This window comes from Lycium ferocissimum, chromosome 3 (genome assembly GCF_029784015.1).
Source record: "Lycium ferocissimum isolate CSIRO_LF1 chromosome 3, AGI_CSIRO_Lferr_CH_V1, whole genome shotgun sequence".
Classification (NCBI taxonomy): domain Eukaryota; kingdom Viridiplantae; phylum Streptophyta; class Magnoliopsida; order Solanales; family Solanaceae; genus Lycium; species Lycium ferocissimum.
The window spans coordinates 59,199,948-59,224,121 of NC_081344.1; the positions used below are offsets into that span (position 1 = coordinate 59,199,948).

General features: G+C 35.6%; 1 protein-coding gene across 3 annotated transcripts in view; it reads right to left on the reverse strand.

Annotated features, from left to right (window-relative positions):
- Positions 1–24,174, reverse strand: part of LOC132050318 (uncharacterized) — a 72,234-nt gene extending 48,060 nt beyond the window's left edge. The window contains exons 1-9 of one of the 3 annotated variants that reach the window (XM_059441520.1): positions 23,959–24,172; positions 22,780–23,116; positions 22,086–22,119; positions 21,661–21,876; positions 20,861–20,950; positions 19,830–19,895; positions 19,650–19,741; positions 19,503–19,550; positions 18,591–18,733 (exon numbers count right to left, since the gene is read on the reverse strand). In XM_059441520.1, the coding sequence (XP_059297503.1) occupies positions 18,622–18,733; positions 19,503–19,550; positions 19,650–19,741; positions 19,830–19,895; positions 20,861–20,950; positions 21,661–21,876; positions 22,086–22,119; positions 22,780–23,084 (963 nt within the window). In that variant the 5' untranslated portion in view covers positions 23,085–23,116; positions 23,959–24,172 and the 3' untranslated portion in view covers positions 18,591–18,621. The other 2 variants (XM_059441519.1, XM_059441518.1) reach the window with 2 other exon arrangements.

Genomic DNA, 24,174 nt, shown 5'->3' on the forward strand with positions numbered 1-24,174 from the left:
TATTTTAGTCGCTTAGAGTCCTTGGATATCAAACGGAGTGAAATATATATTTTAGAAGCCAAAATGATTTCATAAAAATTATTAAGGTGATATTTTATCATTTTTAATCGGTAAAATAATTTCTACAAATATTATAAATAATTTATAAATTAATTTTTACATTTTATAAATTTATCACAATTATTCACTTAATTTTCTAAATTGTTAAAATGTCAAATTGCAAAATATTTTACTTTGTTTAATGCAAAGAGTTTGTTTAATTAAGTAAATTAGCCATTTTTACCCCTCAATTCCTATTTAGTCAATTCATTAGAGTTTTGTCATAATTTATTGAGTTTTAATTGTAATTGATTTTGAAAATTTCCATTAAGCGGCTGTAATTGAAATAATTGGTTATTAGCCAATTATGGCAATGGTTTGAACTAGCCAAGCTCATGGCTCAATTTAATTAAAGTCTTTTGACGAAAATACTTTATTATTATTATTATTATTATTATTATTATTATTATTATTTCTTTTAAATTTGACCGACTAGTTTAAATGGGGTCTTATATTTTTTCTTTAGTGGACATCGTTTTAAATTCGGGCTATTTGTTAAAATCTGGATTTTTTCCCTGCCCATGTATGCATGAATATACACGAGTGTAAATGTATACTCGTGTATATCATGTATGCACATGAATAAGTGGGCTCTCTCTTTTTTGTTCCTTTTCAGTTGGCCGAATCCAACCCAAATATGGCCAGACCCAGCCCATGTGTCTTAAAATATACAAGCCTCTTCTCTTCCAAATAGACCCTTTGGGGGTCATTTGTTTTCTAACTAAGGGTTTCGATTGAAACCCTAGGCGCCGTCATGAGGCGAGCAGCCTCTCTCTTGCGTCATTTGCCATTTCCGGTTCAGGCGTACTATCCCTTTTTTAGGTCTGGTGTGGCCATATCGGGGAGTGAATTTATTGCTACACTATTTCTCTCACCAAACTCAGTATTACTTCACCTCCCTTTTGCTTTTGCTGCATTTTGCATCGGGCATGACTGAAATCCTTAATGGATTTTGTTTGTATGCGATTTGAATCTCGTATTTTCATTGGTTCTTGAGGAAATGAGCGGATTGATACATGGTCGGGTCGATTCTGACCCTTGATGCATTTTTTGAGTAAATCCCAACCCTTGATAGGTTGAAAAACAAGGCTTGTTCACAAGAACTTAGCTTTGTCCCACATCGGGGAGAATAGGGTTTTGATCACAATTTGGGGTTCTATAAATAGAACCCTCAAATCCCATTGTTAGACATCAATTGAATATCAAGCATCACTGCATATTCATTTGAACTCGAAATACTTAAGGTTTTTTTTATAAATCAGAAAAGCTTTAAATTTTCTGAGTTAAGTAAAAAAAAATTAAAGAGCTTTGCTTGTTCTTATGTGGTTGGGGCTGAGCGTGGAGTAAAAAGGAGCATAAATCTCCCAAGTCCATTCTCAACCAGGGCAGCGCATTAAAAAGGTACTTCTGCCTTCCTTTAGTTAATCCATGTTTAATTATGTGTTAATCATTTATTTGCTTTGTATGGTCGTACTTTAAGTAGATTAATTAGTTTGATGTATCTTAGCTTAGGACTTGCTTGTATTTGTTGGGATATGCCCTGTAATTGTGTTAGTTTAGCTTATTCTTATAGCTAAGTCATGTTTAGTTATTTAGTTCAAAGAAATTAGTTTATATCAATCTTGTTTTAGATAGAAAAATAGGGTTTTTTTTTACTGAATCTTGCTTAATGTTTAAAGTTCTTAATAACAACGGCTATGGGCTGGGTTAGGATTATGAATTTTATAACTCTTGTTGATCATATCTAGTGCTTACTTGTTGCGGAGTAGTTTGGGTTATAGTTTCTTCAATCCTCGGCAAAAGTGTTTATCTCGCTTAAAGATCATTTGACTCATAGTCCGTTAACCGTGTTAAAGTTGATGATTTTTAATCCCTTTAATTATACTCACATATTTTGGTTGATTGCTTAGGATTATTTAGGCCATGTCTGTTTCTTTTAAATTTGGTGGAGTATAGGCAGTGGAGAGTTGAGTAAAACTTGTGTGTGGATAAAACCATGTTCTCTAGTTAAGTATACAACTCTGATAAAAAGATGCTATATCTATTTCACCTAATCAACTTCAAAACTCTTAGCCTCTTGATTGTATCTCTTGAGTGTTATTTCTTTTAACTGATGTCCTCCCCTTTAAGTATTGGTAAATGTTTTGATTGAATCATGTGAACCAACAGTGCATTATTATCTCCTTCGGAATTTGGCTTAACTAAAAATAAAATAAAAAGAGAAAACAAAGTTGATGTCATGTCCTACTTTATTAAGTATTGGTGCTGAGCTCCTTGTTTGCATTCATTTATAGTCTGTCAAAAAATATTCATGTCCTTTCCTGTTTAAAATTTGGTGTTATTTTGTTTCTTGAGAATCTGTTTGTTGTCACTAGTAGATATACACTCCCTCTTTCATATATGCTATGAACTTAACACATAAATAGGGAGATCAAATAGCACTTAGGCATTAAGCTTAAGCCTTCCCTAGTGTCTACCATGCCTAGGGTTCCTGGAAACCTCTTGGATCTTGTGTGGCATCAGGAATAAAAAGGGGTAAAAGCTTTCCTTTTTGGCCTGTTTTAGTATCTCTATGAGTGTGTATATCAATGGAATATGGTTGATAGGTGGGTATATCTATACATTGCCTATTTTTTATTTTCTTGTTAAGAAAAATGATCCCATGGGACTGTTTGCTTCATTTCAGTTTTGGGTTTGGTTCTGTAACACATGAGTTGGCTTGATAAGTAACCATGATCCTTTATATCACCTCTGATCACTCTATTGTGAAGTCCATGCTATGTATTTTGATTGATCGATTTAGTGTATTAAGTCTCATAATATCTGGAAGAATTTAAAAAGCTTTTGATGTAACTTGTAGTATTTGGGAACCAATTAAGTTTTTTTTTTTTTTTAAAAAAAAAAAAAAAAAACTTATGATATATGAGGTCTTATTTGGGTGCCTGTTGAATAATTTCCATCTGAATCTGTCTGCTCTCTCTTAGCTAAAAGGATTGTGTGAATCATGTTGAGAATATGACCCATAAACCCATTGTCTTAGGAGACCCTCCTAAACAAGTAAATGAACCAAGTGAAATGTGTATGTTTGAAATTCTGAGTTTTCTTTTAGGTTAAAATTGTTGTCCCATATTGTGCCTTAGCTGCTATAGTCTTGTCAAGCCCAAGTATACACTTAACATAACTGGTTTGGTATATTTGGTGTATATTATTTACATTATGATATTTTAAGCAAGCTATCGTTGAGCCCATTTGGGTTTTTGAGCTTTTCCTTTACTTGTTGGGCCATGACTGCCTTGGTGCATGGGTTACCTTATTTTTGGCCTATTTTGCTGAAACAACCTATTTGGGCCTTGACTTTCTCTAGTCGATCATTCTGATTTTGGGCTTGGATGTCCAGGTGTCTTGTGTATCAGTTATATATATTTGTTGGGACTGCGCAATTATCTTGTTCAATGTAAAGTTTGTCTTTGTTTTTAGTTTGACTAGGAATACTTAGATAGATACTAATCTTTTTTTTTTTTTTTTTTTTTTTTTTTTTTTTGTGTTCCATGTGAAATCCTTTTTGGGCTGTTCGAATCACCCTTATATAAACCTGTTGGGCCAGAAGCCCAACTCTTCTCTTTATCGAGTCCACGAAAAAACTACAAGGGAAGCTAAAATGTTTGAAGGCCCAGTCAATAGGTGAAAGTGGCACTGATGGGCTTGGGTAGGCCCATCAGTTGTTTGCAAATGTTTTTTTTTTACTCTCTCCCCTCTTCTTGCCTTGATGAATGACATGTATATATATCATATATGTACTGAATATGTGAATAATGGAACCCTTGTGCATGCTAGAACTTAGGAAGAACACCTAATATTTTTAGGAGATCGCCAAAACTTTTTTTTTTAACTTGGATAATGATCAATTTTGCATAAAATTGGAACCTGGCTTGATTTTGAGTTCTCAAATTAGTTTAATGACACGGTTAGTTGCAAAAGAAAAAAAAAAGGGATTTTGGTTAAGTTTAAAAAATGGAGTAACGTTTAATGTTTACTCCAAAATGACTAAAAGAAAAAATGAATTTTCGGGCTGTCATCCGTGATTTAAAAAGGGCAAACTGTTTAATATTTTTGGAATTGAAACTGGTTGGAAAAAGTCTTGTACAAAAACTCAAAGGGCTATTTTTTGAACTTGGACTCGATCTGCTGAAAAATAAGAAATTTGCACACATTGTTAAAGGTGGAAATAGGTTCTGAACTTAGCAAAATCTGATGAGATTGTGACTGATTTGGGCCTAGAAGCCCCAAAACCAAATGGACTGAAAATAAAGAGAAATACTTGGACCAAGATTGAGGGATGATGGACTTTGGGCTTAGAATAGGGTTTGACCTTGTGGGCTTCAAACAATGATGAAATGTGGACTTAATATAACTTTTCCTTTTTTCTTATATATATGTATAAATATAGGAGAATACTCCATATTTTCTTATATAAAATAGAAACCCGTAAATGCTAAACTCATTTTATTAGGACTAGAATAGTAGCGACTCTACTTGGGAGAAATCCGGGTGTGTCCTAGTCCGGCAATAAAGTGAATTGAACACTTGTGTGGATTTTAAAACCAAAACCCCTTTTTTTACAAGGGAAATATTTGCCAATTTTTTTTTTGAAACCATGTTATGATATGAAAAGGAATGACATTTTTGCAGAAAATTAAATACTTTTAAGCAAATAATCACATTAATCACACATTGAAGCTCGTAGGTCAACCGTATCCTGCGGATCTTTAACACTAGGGTGTGTAAAACCTTCCTTAGGGGATCACCAGAACCCTTACCTCGAACTTTGATCCAAAAGATTTTTACTTACTTTGAAAAAATCTTTAAACCCGATTTTTCATAATAAATTAGGTGGCAACTCTAAAAATACTAAAATCCAATTAGAGCACCAACAACCTCGTAGTATGCCTTACCCACGTAAAAGCGAACCGTAAAAATGGAATTGATGAGGTTAAGACTAATTAATTGTCCCTAAAAGAAATACAGGGTAGGACTACACTTTGACTAGTTGGGTAGCTGGTGTTATTCTGGTAATATGGGAACCGGAATAACCAGGAGTTAGAGAGGTGAGTTCGTACCGGTGTAGTTGTCTATATTGGAAGTCTCGAGGATGTTCGCTGACTTATCTGTTTATCTTGTTAATTTTATATTGTGTTGCGTGAACTAATCTTAGTCGACCTATGATGCTTACCAGTACGTGTAGTGTACTAATACCACTCTTGCTACATTATTTTTGGGTGTAGATGTGTTGCAGGTTATTACTTGAAGTTTCTCTTAGTGGATTACCAGACATCTTCCTACAGCCTTGCTCATCTCATTCCACGCAGAGACTGTGTCATTTATTTTTTGTTTTATTCTTGTGTAATAGGAGCTCTTGTACCTGTCTAGACTAGATCCAGTTTTTCAGTTTTCTTGTATTAATAACAGGGTCATTATGAATTCTTGTTTTAAATTGTGATCATCATTTATATTACTGTTAATAAAAATGTGTTGAATATTGGGTTGGTTGGTAAGGGTTCGCCTACTAGGTAATAATACGGTAGGTGCCCGCACGGCCCATAATTTGGGTTGTGACAGTTGGTATCAGAGCCACGGTTACCGATCTCAAAAGTACAAGAGCAAATGTCTAGTAGAGTCTTGTGGAATGGTACGATGACATCCGTACCCATCCGCAAGAAGCTATAGGACATCTAAAAGTTTCCCTTCGTTCATTCCATCGTGCTACTCCAATACTCAATCTCCTAGTTGAATCCAATTGATATCTCGGTGATTCCAATTGGTATCTTGACGGGCTAATTACTATCTGTCGATCCCAATTGGTATCTAATTATAACGCCTCAATGAAGTCTTTCAGTGGGTATACGGTGTGCTAAGTGTGTGAACAAATGGGAGTCCGTTGCCAATATTAAGTGGTATAAATTGTGTATGTATATTAGAAAGGTTAGCAAGTCGAGGATGCGTTCGTACTCGTTGGGCGAAATTCGCATTTGTACGCGCTAAGAAAATGAACGAGCCCCTGTGTGCCCTGAGTTGGTGGGCATCAAAATTTGCCCACTGACATTGTAGCTTCACTGCAGCGGGATGGGAACTGCTACAACGGGCTCGCCATAGGGGATCACTGTCCGCTACAGCGGACCCAAAACCTTTTTACAGTCCCGCTATAGTGAGAACCTCCTCGCCATGGCGCTTTCGCTGCAGCGGACAAGTGAGCTCCCCCAGTTCTATATTTTCTCAAATTGTTCATCCATCAACAAAATTCAAAGGAAAGCCAATTTTCAAAGCAAAAACCTACACAGAAACATCCTGCCCAACTAGGGCAATTGTCGTACGAGTGTCCTTAAACCGGGATACCCGCACCAAAACGAGAAGAAATTATCCAAACATTCAAAACAAACCAAAGCTAGTAAATTGTCTTAAGAACAAGTCCTACAAGGGCAAAAAGGGAACCAAGCTGACATCAAAAGAAGGGAGGAAGCTCTAAGCCGCTCCTCTGTTGGTCGCCTCGTCAACTCTGGCATCTGAGTCACTAGAGTCATCGCTGCCAAGCCCGGATGCACTCAGGAAGGAGAACTGCGGGGCATCTCGAGTTGTCACCTTGGGGAGTTTCTCTTTCTGGGCTAGGGTCTTCAGAAGGCTCTTAATGCCCTTCCACATTCTCACAAATAGCTTATCCCTAGCCCGGTTCTTCTTCTTCTCCTCCCGCTCCAAGCTCTCCCGAAGATCCACATGGGCCTGGGCCAGAGATCCAAAAGCACCATGCAAGGCATCCACAGCGTCCCCCATTTTGGTCTGAGTGTCCATGTAACCCTTCATCTCGTCTGCGGTGAAATAACCAGCACCAGCAGCAGCACTAGACGACCCGGCCTCTATGGAAGGCCATACAAACCCCATCATAGCATCCTTCAACGCCATCATGTCCATCTCCATACGCTCTAAAGTACCCGGGGCCTGTGAAGGACCACTACCATCGCCACCTCCCTCTTGGCCCTCACTGGCCTCGTCACCATTCGAGTCTGTCCTCCTCCTCTTACCCTTGCTCTGTGACCCCTTTACCTTCAAAGGGTAGAAAGGAACATTACACTCAACATGTCGGTCGCCAGGTTCCACAGTCACACCCGCCCTTTAGCATAAATGGGTAATCAGAAAGGGAAACCTCAAGCTCGGGCCAGCCTTGGCCATTAAACTCTGCCACTCTTCAATAATCTGCTTCCTCACATTCACTGGCACATCATCTAGAATGCAAGCAACCACAAAGGCCCGGGGGTAGGTGATATCAGTAGTGTTACTCGAAGGGCGAACCCTTCGGGCAACAAGGTTCAGCCACCTCCGAGCCTCTGAGGTAAAGCGACGGCTTTTGATAGCAGACCGGGTAACACCCCAAGTAGTTTTCCTTCTCTTGGACTCCTTCACCAACATTCTCACCAACCAAGGCCTATTTCCATCGTTGTCCTTGGCCTGTAACTCAGCTTGCGAAGGGTTGGGCAAACCATGAACAGCATTAATTGCCTCCGCACCAACCTTTATATTGACCCCTCTAATGGTGATCTTAGGTTCCAGAATAGTCCAATCGACAGTAGGAAGGATGGCATAAAACTCCCTAACCCAGTTACAATTAACATCCCCTGGCTCCTCGACTAATGGACCCCGCCAATTCGATGTAAGCGTTGATAAAAGTTCGAGGCCAGCTCTTCCACCCGATCCATGACAAAGGCCCTCTCATGAAGTAGACCCTTGGTCTGCTGTTCCATGTAGCATCTCTTGCACGCATTCGAAGCAAACCTAATATAGGTAGGGGCAGCGAATGCTTGTTGTTGTTGTTGTTGATTTGCCATAGCGGAGTGAGATAGTGAGCCTGTAAAGCAAAGATTGAGTTAGAATAATGTGGCACCAAGATTAGACAGTGATAAGAAATGAGTTAATTAAGTTAAAACCCGGACTATTTTCTTGTATAAGGTTATGCCTCTGGCAGCTTCGCTCAGTAGGTTGTCCGCTGCGGCGAAGCCTCCATAGTGGCAAAGGAACCGCCCTAGCAGACGAAGTTCCGCCATGGCGACTCGTTCGCCACTGTAGCGGGCTCGCCGTAGCGAGCAGGTGTCCGCTACAGGGGACATCTTTCAGATTTATTTTGTCCGCGCCCGCGATACCTTGAGCGCCGTAGCGCCACCGCTATAGCGAAGGAGGGTCCGCCGCATCTTCTCCAGCGAGAAGACCCTCAAATCCAAAATTTGAAAACCCCAAAAATTTCACCATAGTTCCAACATTTTTGGCAAGGATCAAGTACTATGTTAGCATGTATAACTTTTACAACTTATAGCACCACATTTCAACCACAATGAGACCCAAAATTTTGAGCAAAATCATCAAAAATGCACCTCTACCAAACACCCCCACCCCAACATAAACTACCCCTTTTTAAGCAGATCTTTAGTAGTAAGTGATGCTAGGACAGTGTGAACAACGAAATAACCTACCATGACCCAAAAACTTCATACCCCAAGAAATCAAAAACCCTTGTTTTAGAAGGACAAAATTTTTGCTTTAATCTAACAACTTAGGCATGGAATTTTCAAAATAAAAAGCTATAATCAAGTTGTAGGACAATGAGAGGGAGTACATAGCTTGAAATAGTTAGAGATCTGCAAGCTTTTGCTCTAAAAAGTGACCCTTGGGCTACAGAGAATCTCTTCCTTTTCTTTGAGTATGTGGGTAGTATAATGAGTAATGAGGGGGGAAGGGGGGTAGGGTGTTTAAATGGGAAGTAAGGGGGAAGATAAGGGGTCTAGGGAGATGGGAGAAAACTTTTCGTGAGGAGTGGGAGAGTTTTCATTTATGCGGTGTAATGGGGGGAGAATGAGGGGTGAAATGAATCACCCCATCTTTAAAACTGCCCATGTCCCGCTGCAGCGGTGGAATGACCGCTGCGACAGTACCGCTATAACGGCCCACTGACCGCTGTAGCGGACTGGACAACATCCAACCGCTTTGTAATTTTTCCTTTTCGTGACGATAGCTCGAACTCCTGCCTCCTAGGGTGTAGGGGCTACGAGCGTGACCATTACCTCATCCCATACCGTTCGAGGATGAACGGTGGTTTAATTAGTATCTGTTGTAATGACCCGCCCCGGCGTTATTTAATACTTCGCAAACCCGTATCAAATCTAGGCCTAAGATCTTAATTGGTAAGCCCCATAGGGTGTCTAAATGATTAATAGTTGAAATAATCAGTTTCGGAAAGAGTTAAAAAGTCATAGGCCCGGGCAAGTTTGGTCTGCCATAGCGGTCTTGCCGTAGCGAGCCTGATGTCTGCCGCAGCGGACACCAGTGGACTCGTTTTCCCACACTTAGTTTTATATTTCACCCTCCTTTTTAATAAAATTATATTTCACCCTCCTTTTTAATAAAAGACCCTTCAAGGCTGCTATTAGGTTTTACATTAAGAAAAACCCTTGACACCAAGAAAAAGAGGCTCCTCCAACATTCTTCACATCTTCTCCATCAACTATCATCTCTCACAGATTTCGGATAAAAGCTAGGAGGGTGGATACTTCATGGAAGATCGAATAGCGGCTCGTAATAGAGATAGGTTACGGTTTACTTGAGTTAGACTTTGATTAGTGCATCGTATATACGTATAGAATTGATGGGAGAAATCATGATTAGGTCTTCAGATACGGAGTTTGGGTGAATATACTCATAATTTAATCGAAGTGCATATATATATATATAGTAATTAGGATAACAACGAGTGTATAAATGGCTACTAAGTTCTAAGTGTTGTTGATGTCTGTGTGTTACGGATTTGGAAGAGATCACTTGTCGCTATTAAGGAAGGTTACCCCGCAGGTTCGCATAATTATTCCGAGGTATATTTAATTCCGCAATAAATTGTTGAGTTATTTGCAATATTCGTACGGTTGTTCGTTCTTGTCAACAAAAAGGGTTGTATTGGGTGGGTTGAAGCTAAGGCATAATAGTGTTGCGCTTGTCCAGGGCATGTTCCATGATATTGAGTTTGTTTATTATCATTGTTGCATATATTTGCTTGCATTTATTGGACGCTGCATGGAGCGAAAAGTCTGAGTAAATATCAGTTGTACTACCCGGTTTTATGGCCGAGTTGGGTTGGATATGAGGTACTACTTGATAATCGATCATTGAAAGTGATGTGAAAAAGCACATTTGACAGGGGGTGAGGATGTGACCAAGATTAAAGGCACATTTGACAGGGGTGAAGATGTGGCCTAGCTGTGAGCTCGTGGTCCGAGGTTCGTTCCGGAACGAGTGGTACATGGACACCATGGGTCCCTGCAGGTCATGACTATTAGGCAAAGACACCAATTAGCATGTATGTACAGTTTGTGTATTGGGCCATTGCACTGCATTACATACCTTCATATCCTCATGTTTATATGTTGTCATTCTACTATATTTGCATTATGCATCTCCTATAATTGTGTTGAACTGTCTGAGGGGTTCTGACCATGCATGAAGGTGTTGGCGTAAGAATGAGTTACTGAGTTCCAGAATTTTTGTGTTACATCTGATGGGTTTAGAGAGTCACAGTGTGTGGTGATAAGTATGTTCAGTATGTTTTCGTGGATGCACCTTACCCTAGCGAGTGAACCGAATAGAAAACTCTAGGACTAATAATCAAAGGGTAGAGGTTAATGGAATTTATGAGGTTAAGACTAATTAATTGGTCCTAAAAGAAATACGAGGTAGGACTACACTTTGACTAGTCGGGTAGCTAGTGTTATTGTGGTAATAAGGGAACCGGAATAACCAGGAGTTAGAGAGGTGAGTTCGTACCGGTGTAGTTGTCTATATTGGGAGTCTCGAGGATGTACGTTGACTTATCTGTTTATCTTGTTGATTATATATTATGTTGCGTGAACTAATCTTAGTCGACCTATGATGCTTACCAGTACGTGTGGTGTACTGATACTACTCTTGCTACATCCTTTTGGGTGTAGATGTGTTGCAGGTTATTACTTGTGGTTATTACTTGAAGTTTTTCTTAGTGGATTACCGGACATCTTCCTACAGCCTTGCTCATCTCATTCCAGGCAGAGGTTGTGTCGTTTAATTATGGTTTTATTCTTGTCTAATAGGAGCTCTTGTACCTGTCTAGACTAGATCCTAGGAACTTTTCAGTTTTCTTGTATTAATAACAGGGTCATTATGAATCCTTACTTTAAATTGTGATCATCATTTATATTACTGTTAATAAAAATGTGTTGAATATTGGCTTGGTTGATAAGGGTTCGCCTACTAGGTAATAATACCGTAGGTGCCCGCACGACCCGTAATTTGGGTCGTGACAATGCCTTTGATTAAAAAGGAGAATAAATATTTTTCAAAAATTATTAATATGAAATAAACACAAATAACTTACCAACTATTAGTGATGATAATATTTTTTCACTTTAAATACGTAAGTTATTTGTAATTTCTTTAATTATAGTATTTATTAAACAAAAAAATCTTTTTTTATTTTAGTTTGTAGTTATCCACTTCAAAATTATATTAATATACTTAGTTAGATAAAATGTCATTGGTGTAAGATTTCTATCACATAAGAGGTTTATGTATTGTTAGGAAAATAAGGATAACATCATAAGGGGTGTAAGTGTAGGATTTTCATAAAATAGAAAGTGTAAGTGTTTGATTTTAAGAGACATGGGATCATCCATAATTAAATCATAGTTTAATGGTGTTTAGCGTATTTAACCCTTAATTGATGAGTTCCACTCTCTTGTTATAAAATTAAAACAAAAAAGGCAATACTAAAGTCAACTTTTTTCCTAATTAAGATGATTATCTCTAGAGGATAGTAAAGGGAAATTAAAAAGTTAAAAGATCTCTCAAAATCTGTGATCTGTAAATATTCCACTTCTAATCTGAACTAGGGAACTTGCCACGCTTCGCGCAGTTATGAAAAACATCAGTAAATTTAAAAATATTTTTTTTATAAATTTATTCGAGATAAAAGAAAACAAAATCAACAGAAAATGATAAAATCACAATATAGATATTTTAGTTGAATTGGACTTAAAAGGATTACACTTTTATTGCCAAATATCCTTTAAAATGAAAAGAATAATTTATTAAGAATATTTCGTATATTATGAGGTTAAAATATGATTTCCTTAATTTAATATAATTCGAACACCTCTATTTAAGCGCTTTATTTTTTTCTTGCTTTTATTAAACGATAAAATTCTTATTCGATGAATCTTTATTCTGCTCAACTAAAAGAAATGAAAAGTGATAAACTAAAAATATTAGAAAAGAAGATAAGTATTTCTATTCCATTTTCTTTGTGATATTTTGTCCTTCATTATCCTCGTTTTTCCTCTCATTTTTCATCATCATGTATATAAGCCTCTATTGCTAATTTCGTCTACAGTATTTGTTTTCTAATATTCCTTTATTACTTTTTTTTCTTCCTTCTTTTCTTTTCCTTCCTCTGTCCTACAGTTACTCTAAAAATAAGAAAAATATTTTATTTTTTCATGCTTACAAATCTCTATTTTTATATTCTAACTCTTTGACGTCAAAATTTATTGCTATTGCAGTATTTCTGTTAATCATTTTATAAATAAAGAAAAGTACATGTCCAAAAAAGAGAGAGAAGCAAATAGCCGGAATAAGAAAAGGGAGAAAACTAAACTTACATTTTACACAATTATAATAAATTTCTTTTCAACAAGAACATTTTTTTTTCTTCATTTTACCTTTAGTCAATCATGAGCACCTCATATGACAATAATAGATTGGGATTTTCACCTGTTCACTTTGTCTTGGCTTCAATTGCGATAAAAAGTTTACCTAAAAATATTGTTGATATTCATATAAACAGATTTAAATTTATTGAATTAGATATGATTGACCCAAGGTTGAACAACAACACTGTGTTATCAAATATATATACTTATTAGTGTTAATTATTTAGTTAATTTTTTGAAAGTAGAAGAAATGAACAATTAAGAAACACCTAAAAATAACTAATTTGAGCCTACACGAAAATACAACGTTCCGACGATCAAATTAAGAGCTCGTTTGGCCATGAGAATTTCACTTTTTTCGGATTTTTTTTCACTTTATTTGGAAATCAGCGTTTGGCCATGATAATTCCAAATACAACTTGAAGTTGTATTTAGAATTTGGAAAACACCTAAAACCTTGTTTTCATTTTTTCACTTTCAATACATTCAAACAACCTATTATTCTTTGCAAAAACTATAACCAAACACAACTCCATCTTCAACTCCAATTCCAACTCCAACTTCAAAATTCCAAATAAAATGAAAAATATTTAGTTTTCAAACGCCTACTAAAATTCATAAAAATCCAAACTAAAGAAGTTTCATAGAGAGAGCACGCGAGAAAGTATACATGAAAGAAATACAACAAAAACATCTTTTTTAGGACCTTAGTGATAAGAAATTAGATGACAAAAAGTAATACAGAATTAGTGCACAATTGAGCTCTTGTCGACACTCCCTCCCGCTATCTAATCAACATCCAAGAGCCGCCTTCATCAAGTCAAGCTAAACATAAATCTGATACTACAATAGTATAAGGACATCACTACTTCAAATATGGAATAAAAAGGATAATCTTGAGTAGGGTGTCATGAAATCAAATTGAATTTATATACACAAAAATGGAGGAATATCATAAGGTATCTTAAATTTTTAAATTAAATAGTTGGGGGTTATGAATATGAAATCTTAAAAATCATGGAGTTAATGATGTTAGTAAGAGTAGAAATTTAATAGGTATGAGTTATGAAGGTGAAAATTTGCAAACAAATAAAGAAGAGAAAATGATAATTGCAAAAGGTATTAAAGTGCTGTAGCTACGTGAGTTATCAGCCTTTATTGGCCTTTATTAGACAAAGCAAACGAACAGACCCTTTTTTTCCCCGTATTACTCCATTATAATTAATAGATCGGAGGAAAAAAAAGCAGATTAATGCCTTGAAAGGTTGGAGTAGTTAGCCTAAAGAATAGGAATGGATGGAGTAGTAAATTTTAAGACATTTAAGTATAAACATTAAAGAATAAAAATAAATAGAGGAGTAGTAATTGACACATTTATTTTTGTACAATAATAAGTAAATAGAAATATAGAAGAAATTATCAAAAAAATCAGAAAAAAGATAAAAAGCATTCTAAGCCAAAGAGAGGTGACACATCACTTCCTTAATAGCTTTATATTATATATAGATACAATAAAATTGAATAATGTATAGTGAGTAATTGCAATATAATTATTAATTAAGTAGTATTTAATGCATTAAGGGCCAGTTTGTACAAACGTAATTACTAAAACTGGAAAGAATGGATTTTTTTGTTGGAAGAATAGATACCTCAAGGAAACATAAGAGGAAGTTTATTTTAAAAAAAAAAAAGGCAAAAAAAGGAGAATTACGATAAATGAGTTTTTTAGCCTATTGCTTAGACAATGTATTTTATTGCTTTGACAATTTATTTTATTGAAAGTTGATGACAGTTACTCCTATAAAGGAGAAATTATTTTATTGTATTAATGATCCTATAATTGCTAAATTAATAGTAGTGACTTTTGGGCTTTCTAAACTGAAAAAATTAAAGATGTGTAATTAAGAAATGAATTTTTTTTTTCTAATAAATCATATAAATAGGAAAAATTGAGGAAAATGTAAAAATTGAGAAAAAAAGATAAAATGGTATTCTAGGCCATAGAGAGGTGTCACATCACCTTGTCTATGTCTAGCTTTATATTATATATAGATTGTAGATGATAATGTTATGTCCCTTTCAGTTAGATAAATTTCGACTACCTTAACTCGTAGTTACACTATTTTCGTTACCCCTCGGGAATAAATTTTATTATGATTTTTTTTTTTGTATAGAAACGAATATAACAAGGGGAAAATTACAAAAAAAAAATAAAAAAAAATGGATAAATAAGAGGTGTAAAATTAATGTGATGAGTCCATGTTTATACGGGAGTGATGGTTCTTAAGGTACATAGACCATGTAGCTCCTTTTTTTTTTGTAAAGTTTGAGCCTTTGCTGCACTTTCTTTTGTAGAGATCAGGTTAGGCACTGGCTCCTCATTTTGGGAGTCCGGAACCAAAATGACCCCAAAAAAACCTTTTGAACCAAAATACCCCAACAAAAAAAAAAGTGACATAAGTACCTTTAGCGCAAGATTTACTGCGCTAAAGGACTTAACTGTAACAGCGCGGTTAAGTCCTTTAACGCAATAAAATACTGTTTGAAAGTAAGATTAAACCTAAAGTTTTCAAACAAAACTTACTTCGGGCACCTTTTCAACCCCTAAAATGACGATCCGAACGTTTACGTATCCTTGATGTATTGAGCTTACATTATTGTATGCAGAAAAAATATCAGGTTCTATATAAAATATTGACGTTTCGGAGTCTTGACACACGACTAATCGTTGGTCAAAGTATGGAAAAAAATACTAAGTGTTGCAAAAAATAAAGTTGGCCAATTTTTTTTTTTGTATTGTTTCTATAAAACAGTAAAATACTGCGTTATAGAAAAAAAAAATTATTGGGTTCTACAACGCAGTATTTTACTGTGTTAAAGGACTTAACCGCGCCGTTCCAGTTAAGTCCTTTAGCGCAGTAAAGGTACTTATGTCACCTTTTTTTTTTTGTTGGGGTATTTTGGTTCAAAAGGTTTTTTTTGGAGTCATTTTGGTTCCGGACTCTCATTTTGGTGGCTATAAAAAAGATACACCCAACTCAATGGTGAAATTACAACAACAACAACAACATACCCAGTGTATTCACACATGGTGGGGTCTGGGGAGGGTAGAGTGTATACAGACCTTACCCCTACCTTGGGACGTAGGAAGGTTGTTTCCGATAGACCACCGGCTCAAGACAAGGTGTCAAGACAACAATAATAATAGGCAGTACTAGCAACATATAATAAGATAAATGACGTTAAAGAAAGAAAGAGAGAAACAAGCAAGCTATATGAGAGATATAAAAAATAAGCGAGTGAACAAAGATAATAAAACTCCTAATGCAGAAGAGAAATCCTCATGACCCCCTACTAGCCCTCTACCCTGATACTCGACCTCCACACCCTCCTATCACCGGTCATGTCCTCGGTAAGCTGAAGTAGCGCTATATCCTGCCGAATCACTTCTCCCCAGGCCTTCTTTGGCCTACCCCTCCCTCTCTTCGGGCCCACCACCTCCTCACTGGCGCATCAACGCATCTTCGCTGCACATGGCCGAACCATATCAACCTCCCTTCCCGCATCTTATCCACCACTGGGGCCACACCCACCTTGTCCCGAATCACTTCATTCTGAATCCTATCTCTCTTGGTATAACCGCACATCCATCTCAGCATCCGCATCTCTGCTACCTTAATTAAAGATAAATTATGTTAATGACCAAGATTGTTCCACAGTAGTGCATAATGTGTCTAACATCAATCATGACGTGACTTTGCATATATTTTCAGAGACTTGCTCCACGGGTATGACAGGAGGACGGGTTAGTGGTCTTGCTGGGATTTGGTCCACTCTTCTTGTTTTTTCCTGCCTTGTATAGATCCTTCTGCTGGTACAGCTGCAGAATATCCTTGATCTTGTTCGATGAATCTTTGAGATCTAGTAAAAGTGAGTCAACCACATTCAGACTGTGGCGAGATATGTCTCTGAACTCTTGCCCTCAATTTTATTATAATACTCATTACCTGCGTATTGGGATTTTTGTATAATTTCAAACTTGTATTGTTATTGACTTTTACTGTTTATGAGAGCTTAATTATCATTTTTACTGATTGTGTTTGGTTCCTCATTTGATGCTAGAACGAAGTGAGCTGAAACATGACAGGGCTCGGTAGGTGCCTATCACGGCTCATGAATTTGAGTTGTCATACCATCCAATCATGAAATGCATAAATGAGCATCTAAGATATTTGTTTCTAGGGATAAGGCACCATTACCCCCCTGAACTATACCCGAATTTGCTACGACACACCTTACCTTTACCTGGGCCCTATTACCCCCCTAAACTTATTTAAAACGGAATAATTACCCCCCTAAACGCTGATGTGGCAAAGAGAGTGTGTTTCACTCTCTTTGAGAGAGTGAGAAAGGGGAAAAGGGGAAAACTTAATTTTTTTTTCTTAAAAATCTGCATTTTCTTAAAAATTTGAAAATAAATCTAGTCTTCCACATTTAGTTTTAAAAAACGGGTTTTCCACATGTTAAGAAAATAATTATTTTTTTCAAAATTTTTTAAAAATTCAGTTTTTTTCACATTTTGGCAAGAAAAACATTTTTCCGGATTTTATTTGAAAAATAAAAGTGTCCTAAGAAAATGAAATCAAGATTTTTAAGACATTTTAAAAAAATAATCAAGTTTTCCATATTTTTAACAAATCCATTTTTCCATATTTAAAAAAAAAATCATTTTTCAATTTTTTTTTTCTTTTTCAAAAACGGGTTTTAAAAAAAAAAAAAAAATTCAATTTTTTTTTTAAAAAGGGTTTTAAAAATCCTTTTTTTAAAAGAAAATTCAGTTTTTTAATCCATGTTTTTAGTTTTTTTTTTTTTTTTTTTAAATGGGTTTAAAAAAAATCAAATTTTCAAATTAAAAAAAAAAAAGACGGGTTTTAAAACTCATTTTTTTTAATGAAAATTCAGTTTTTTATTTTTATTTTAAAAAAAAATTGACACGTAAGCTGAAAAAATTAAAAAAAAAAAAAAGAAAAAACAAATAAATACACATGTGTAGGAGAGTGTATGTCACTCTCCCATATGTGAGTGGGCATCAGCGTTTAGGGGGGTAATTATTCCGTTTTAAATAAGTTTAGGGGGGTAATAGGACCCTGAGAAAGGTAATGTGTGTCGTAGCAAATTTGGGTATAGTTCAGGGGGGTAACGGTGCCTTATCCCTTGTTTCTAGCCAGTTCGACTAGCTTATAAGTGACTTGAATCTCTATACGAGTGGGTGTCTTTGCTAGTGCACCAAAGTGAGAGTTGAGACTACTAGAAAAAATGTACCATTCATAAAATATAGTCTCCAAAATTGGTGTAAACACTATACACGCCAGAGATGCTAATTTATTACATTCTTCTCCCTTTTAACAACAATTTGAGTGTGCAGAACAAGAAGCAAATACAATGACACCAGCTTACAAAATTAGGCTGTACTGGTATCAAAAGAATTGGAAATGGAAAGGTATATACTTAAACATAAAATCATGGTTTAACGCTCCCCACTAAATCAAAACAACAAATCCATTACCAATACCTACAACTCAGCCCAAACTAGTTGGCGACAAGTAAATCAAATCAATAGAAAAAAATTATATCTCATACTTTGCTCTACTGATTTACTTCAGTGCACTAAAAATAATGCTGAATAAAAATAGTATTTCGTGTAACGCTGGGCTACTTAATGGGGTTTGAACTCATTGACAATCTCCAACTTTACTTACATCTCGACGGTGCTATGAAATAATCTGGATAACCAAAACTTCTTTATTCTCATTAGTATCGCAAAAATCCCATAGCAAGGGAGATGTAGAATACCAACAGCAAAGTACCTGCAATTTCACATTTGTGTGCAAACATGAAGGGCACAAATAAACGCACCAACAACTGCGCATATACTAATTTGCTCATCTCTATGTATGAACTCGTGAAATCTGAATCATAGTCTATCACCACTCTATTTTGTTTCAAACTACAGATACATTTAGGGGTAACAAAATTAGCCCATAAAAACATGATCCGCCTAACCCGCATTTTTAAGTCAGCCCATTTTGACCCACCCAATTCAGCCCATTTGAAAATTGGGCTGATATGTAGCCCAAATTTACTTCAAGAGAAACTTTGTCAAAATGTTTTTTAAAAATACCATTTTTTTTTTTTGGGTTTGATATGTTTTATAGTAGTAAAGAGAAAAAAAATCTTATTAGGTACTTGAACAAATTATAAAAATAAAAATAAAAAACGAAAAAAAAAAAAACAAAGAAATTATAACTTAGTAAGAATTAGGCCGGTTGAATTATGACCCGTTTCTTAGTCATTTCAGACCAAGTAACTGACCCACCCATTCATTAGCTTAACTCATTTTGACCCGCTCAAATTCAGCCCAACCTGCCCATTTGACACCCCTATACAGGAGTTGTACAATTGTGAGAAAAGTATTTCTTTTCCTAAGATAACTTGTTGTATGAAATTATCTTATTGGAAATTCAAAGTCCCCAATTAGTTTTGCAATGTATTAGAAGAAAATAAGAAACTGGAAAGCCAAAAATTGGATGTAAGACGCCATGCCGTCGAGTGCAAAAGTTCGTACGAGACACATACCAAAGGGGAGCATATTGCGATGACAAATCTAGAAACGGATATGGCCACCTGTTGCAACAGGAGTTAACAGTTTTAGTAAACAGCATAAGCCGTAGATGAATCAGGGGTCTCATAAGAACAAAAGTCACCATGACAAATGAAATTTACCTCAGCGAGACAAAAATATGGAGGATCCACTGGAAAGTGACAAACACACATGTCCAAAGAACAAAATATGCTATACGGAAGAAAGGGAACCGCTGAAAAAAGAAGCAAGAACGTATATTAACCACACTTCGATATGGGCAAAACATGAAAAGTTTAGACAGTTGGGAACTTCAAACTTACTAGACGATTTATAAACACATCACCTAGAAGGCAAATAGCGTTGACAGAATGCATACAAACAGCCAGCTGCAGTTACTGTCAGTTTAGGCAGAGGTAGATGTAGTATATAATACAACTGAAAAAATCCAATATTTTTGACACAGAGTATATGTCAAAATTCAATAAAATTTCAACAGATATTAAATTCTGAAGTTGAACGATAATTTTAGAAGTGTCATGGGTTCGGTTGTAAAAACTTGAAGGTTTAACAAGTCAGAGCCTTAAGTTGATACTAAAAGCCATATGAACGAAGACGTGGAAATCCAAGGAAAAAAAGTAAAAAGGAAGACAAATATAATTATGCCGAAGTTTCAAAAATCAACTACTCTCTTTCTAAATTTCTTAATGATAATTGAAAAAAAATGCCACACTGTTCACTCATTAGGTCTCCAGTTTTAACTTAATTCCAACTCCTCTGGGATTCTCCAAGGAACATCTTCAAGGTATATTTTTTTAATTTTCTTTTGATTAGTGTTAATAATCTATTGTTCTGGGAATTTGCAATGTTGAAACCACTTATACATAATCTTGCTACGTCATTGGGCACTATGAGGTTAAACTAATGTTTTGGACTTCAAAGAGTACTTAGCTGCAGTTATAATGAATTTTCTTTATCTAGGTTTTGATGGTTCATGCTTATAGAAACTATTAGAAGAAACTAAAAGGATATACCAAAAGTTGAAAAATGAAAAACTAAGCAAATAGGGGGAAGAAGATCAAGGCCGGGACAAAAATGAGCTAGTCAACTTTCGATGGCAAGAAGGGGTAGATAATAAGCTGAAGATTACAACAGGTGGATAAAATGCATAACAGCACCAAAATTCTGATCCTTGCAATAAATCTCATATCACTAAGAAGAATGCCCAAACTCGATTCCGCTAACACTAGTACAGACGAGCCATGAATTGAAGAAAAACATCAAAGACAATCAAACAAAAAACAATTGAACTAAAGGAAGATTAACATAAGAAAGCAAAAGTTCTCATACTTACAAAATGTAATCTGTAATTTCTGTCAGTGAGGAATGGGTAGATTAAGAGCCAAAAAACACAATCTGTAAGCACAACGGCACCTGCAGTCATCTACAAATTATTCGGGGAAGGGGGAACAATTAGCCAAGATTCCATCAAATGCAGCACGAATAGTGCTAAACCACTTCTATGAATCTGTCTCTAACTCCATATTACATCTTCTCAGACATTTACTTTAGGAAAATTAATATCATTAATTAAAGGTATACGCAGAGAAAAATCTTGCTTGCAGGGCTGAACCGAGAAACTGTTGCAAATAGTAAACTTAAATGTTTAAATGTCTAGGTTCATATGTTTGGTGTTATCCATATGACCATCAGGAAATCTAGGTGTATGTATTTGATGATTTCAATGTGGGCAAGCTGATAGTATGTGTGTAAGCTATTTAGTACTTCTATGTCTAAAATTATCCTTTAGCACCAATATAAACCCCCTTGTAATGTCATTATGTAATAGTGGAGTTTTTCTAATTATATGAAACGAGCTCAATGTTTATCTCCCTCCTCCATCCTCTTTGTTCCCTATGATAACATTAAGGGTCCGCCTTATATTTTCTGACAGAAACAACACTAACTAGTGGCAACAATGCAGGATGCCTACCAACGCCTAATTTTGTTAGACCAGAATAATCAAACATTTGTGACAAACGTGAGAAATTATAGAAGATTCAAATATTATATATACTACATGGGAGTAGATAGACTCTGTGCGCCTTTACCCCAACAGTAAAAAGGAAATGAAAGAAAAAGAAATCTACATGCCTGGAAGATTATTTGAAAGGCAAGGCCCCAAGGATCGGCAGCTTCTCTAATATGTGGCTCGTCATGGCAATTCAAGCCATTGGATACAACAAGTTCACTTGCATTTTCAACTGGAGCAGTGTAAGTGCCTCGTTCTGCATCAACACCATTAGCGCTAACACCATTACCTCCCTTGCGAGATTGGAGACAGCCACCGATGGACAATGAAGATCCTAGCTAGTAAATTTAGCTGAGAGCATTACCAACTTAATATAAGAAATACAATAACCAGGAAAGTAAAAGGATGGGCAAAAACAAAGTATTTATTCCTTCTTTTCCCCTGTTCATTCTCGAAAATGTGCATACATGAACCACACTGGGGACAAATTTAAAGATGTTCATATCCAGAAATGAATGGTAAATATGGTCATAGATGAGTAACATACCCCAAAGTAGACTGTAACCAAGGTGAATGTCCACCTGTTTAGTACAAAAAGAACAATGAAAAGCAAAAGATAAGATTGATCATATTTCAATCAAGAAAATAACCTGTGAATCTATTAGACATTGTTATCTTTTGATTTTGAAGTTACTGTTGCTGAGCGTTGAGTTTCTAGTGAGGCTGTTTGTGTATTTACGGGAAATAATTAACAATATAGCACTTCAACACTACAAGAGGGACATCACAAGAAAATGATAGTAAACATTTAAAGTTCTTGTCAAGAAATTGATGCTAGTTTTGAGGAATGAATGGATACAGCAAAATTTGTTAGGCTTTAAGGAGGACTTAATAAAAAATGCAGCTTTTAAGAGGACTTAATCAAAAGACCACCATATCCACATTTAAAAAAAGTGAGGTTACACCAGGGGCAGAGGCGGATACAGCCTATCTCCAACCAATTCAACTAACCGGTATTTTTGACGCGAAACATAGACATATTTGTAAGAAAAAAGAACACTAAATATTCCAAGAAATCCTAATTTTAAGCCCTTAGTTTCAAAAGTAAGTTGTGTTTAGTTGCTAAGAACCTTAAAGGTTGACCGTATAAACAAGTTCAAATCCTGGATCCGCTTCTGATTATCATCGATACGGTAAACACAAAACAAACTGGGAGCAAAAGAACATGGAGATATACTTACTGAGTATAGAAATAAAGTATGCGTACGCCATGGAGAACTACATCTGCGATGAGTAAAGACAGAAGCAGGGCGAAAGCAATTAGTCTATAAGCAAGCAACCAATTAGGATGGATTGCTTTATAACATGTCTTCCAAACATCATCTTTCTTTTGCCCATTCTCTCTTCGGTGGCTTCTCGACTTTGATGAACCTTCATACTTCCATATAATGAGAATTGAAACCAACATAGCTGCTAATATGAATATTGCACAGAGTAAAAATCTCCAGTTCAGCCAATAACTTGGAGCTGTTGTATCAGTTGTCATTATTGGTGGCCAAGTATGATTTGCAGATCCTGCTAAAAAGCTCATTATAACTACTATTTACCAAAAGCTTGATAGTTTCAAATTGCAGTGGCTAACATGTGAAGGAAAAATATTTTACTCTGAATATAAAGTTCAAAATAGCTAGCAACATCTCTATTTATAATAGTACGAAACCTACTTTAACTCAAAACGGGAAAACCTATTCTTCCTATATAAATTTGACTATAAATCCTAAATAGACATGAATTAACATACCAAATCCTAACCAATTTTGGTTTCCAACAACTTTGAATTATTTTTTCCAACAACATGTAATTTAAAATTGAAGAAATCAAATTATTCTTGAAATGTAACTTACTTTCCCATTTTCTGCACAATAAAAGGAAAGTACTTCCACTTTCCAACTTGAAAAAGGAACTCTTTATGAAAGTAGGTATTAGTAGACTTTTAACAAAGTGTTACTGTAACACTATTTAGGAATTTAAATTCACTATTTACTGAAACATATTGAATATCTAGGGAAGAATATCGTACTACCATAATTAAGATATTCTATTACCATGAACTTAGACTCTAAGGCATTCACTATATATACGTAATATTTTCTTCCAGCTCAAGGAGGCTCGAATATAATCTTCATATTGGGTTTTAAAAAATTCAATTTTGATCACAAATTAGGAACGCTATTGGGTTTTGAGTACTACAAATAAGAAAAAGGAAAACCAATTTTTTTTTTTCAAGATTCGTAATATCATAATATGAGACAGAATTCTACTTATTAAAAGATAAAGATATGCTATTCTCCAAAAGCACTACAGACAAATAGTACACCATTAACCAAGCACTAAGATGAACAAGAACTATATGAACAAACAGTAGAACTTACCAGAAAAATTCCTTCAAGAAACTGTGATTTTTTTTTTTACTTTTCTGAGCTGATTTTTTTTCTGTTTTTGTGTGTGTTGATGAAACACATGAAACAAAACGGTGGAAAATGCGTGGTTTCAATTGGGGAATGGGTTAGTTGAGGATTAAAGTGAAGGGTCCAATGAAAGTGTGACAAAAATTGAAGATGGAACTTGTAGGATAG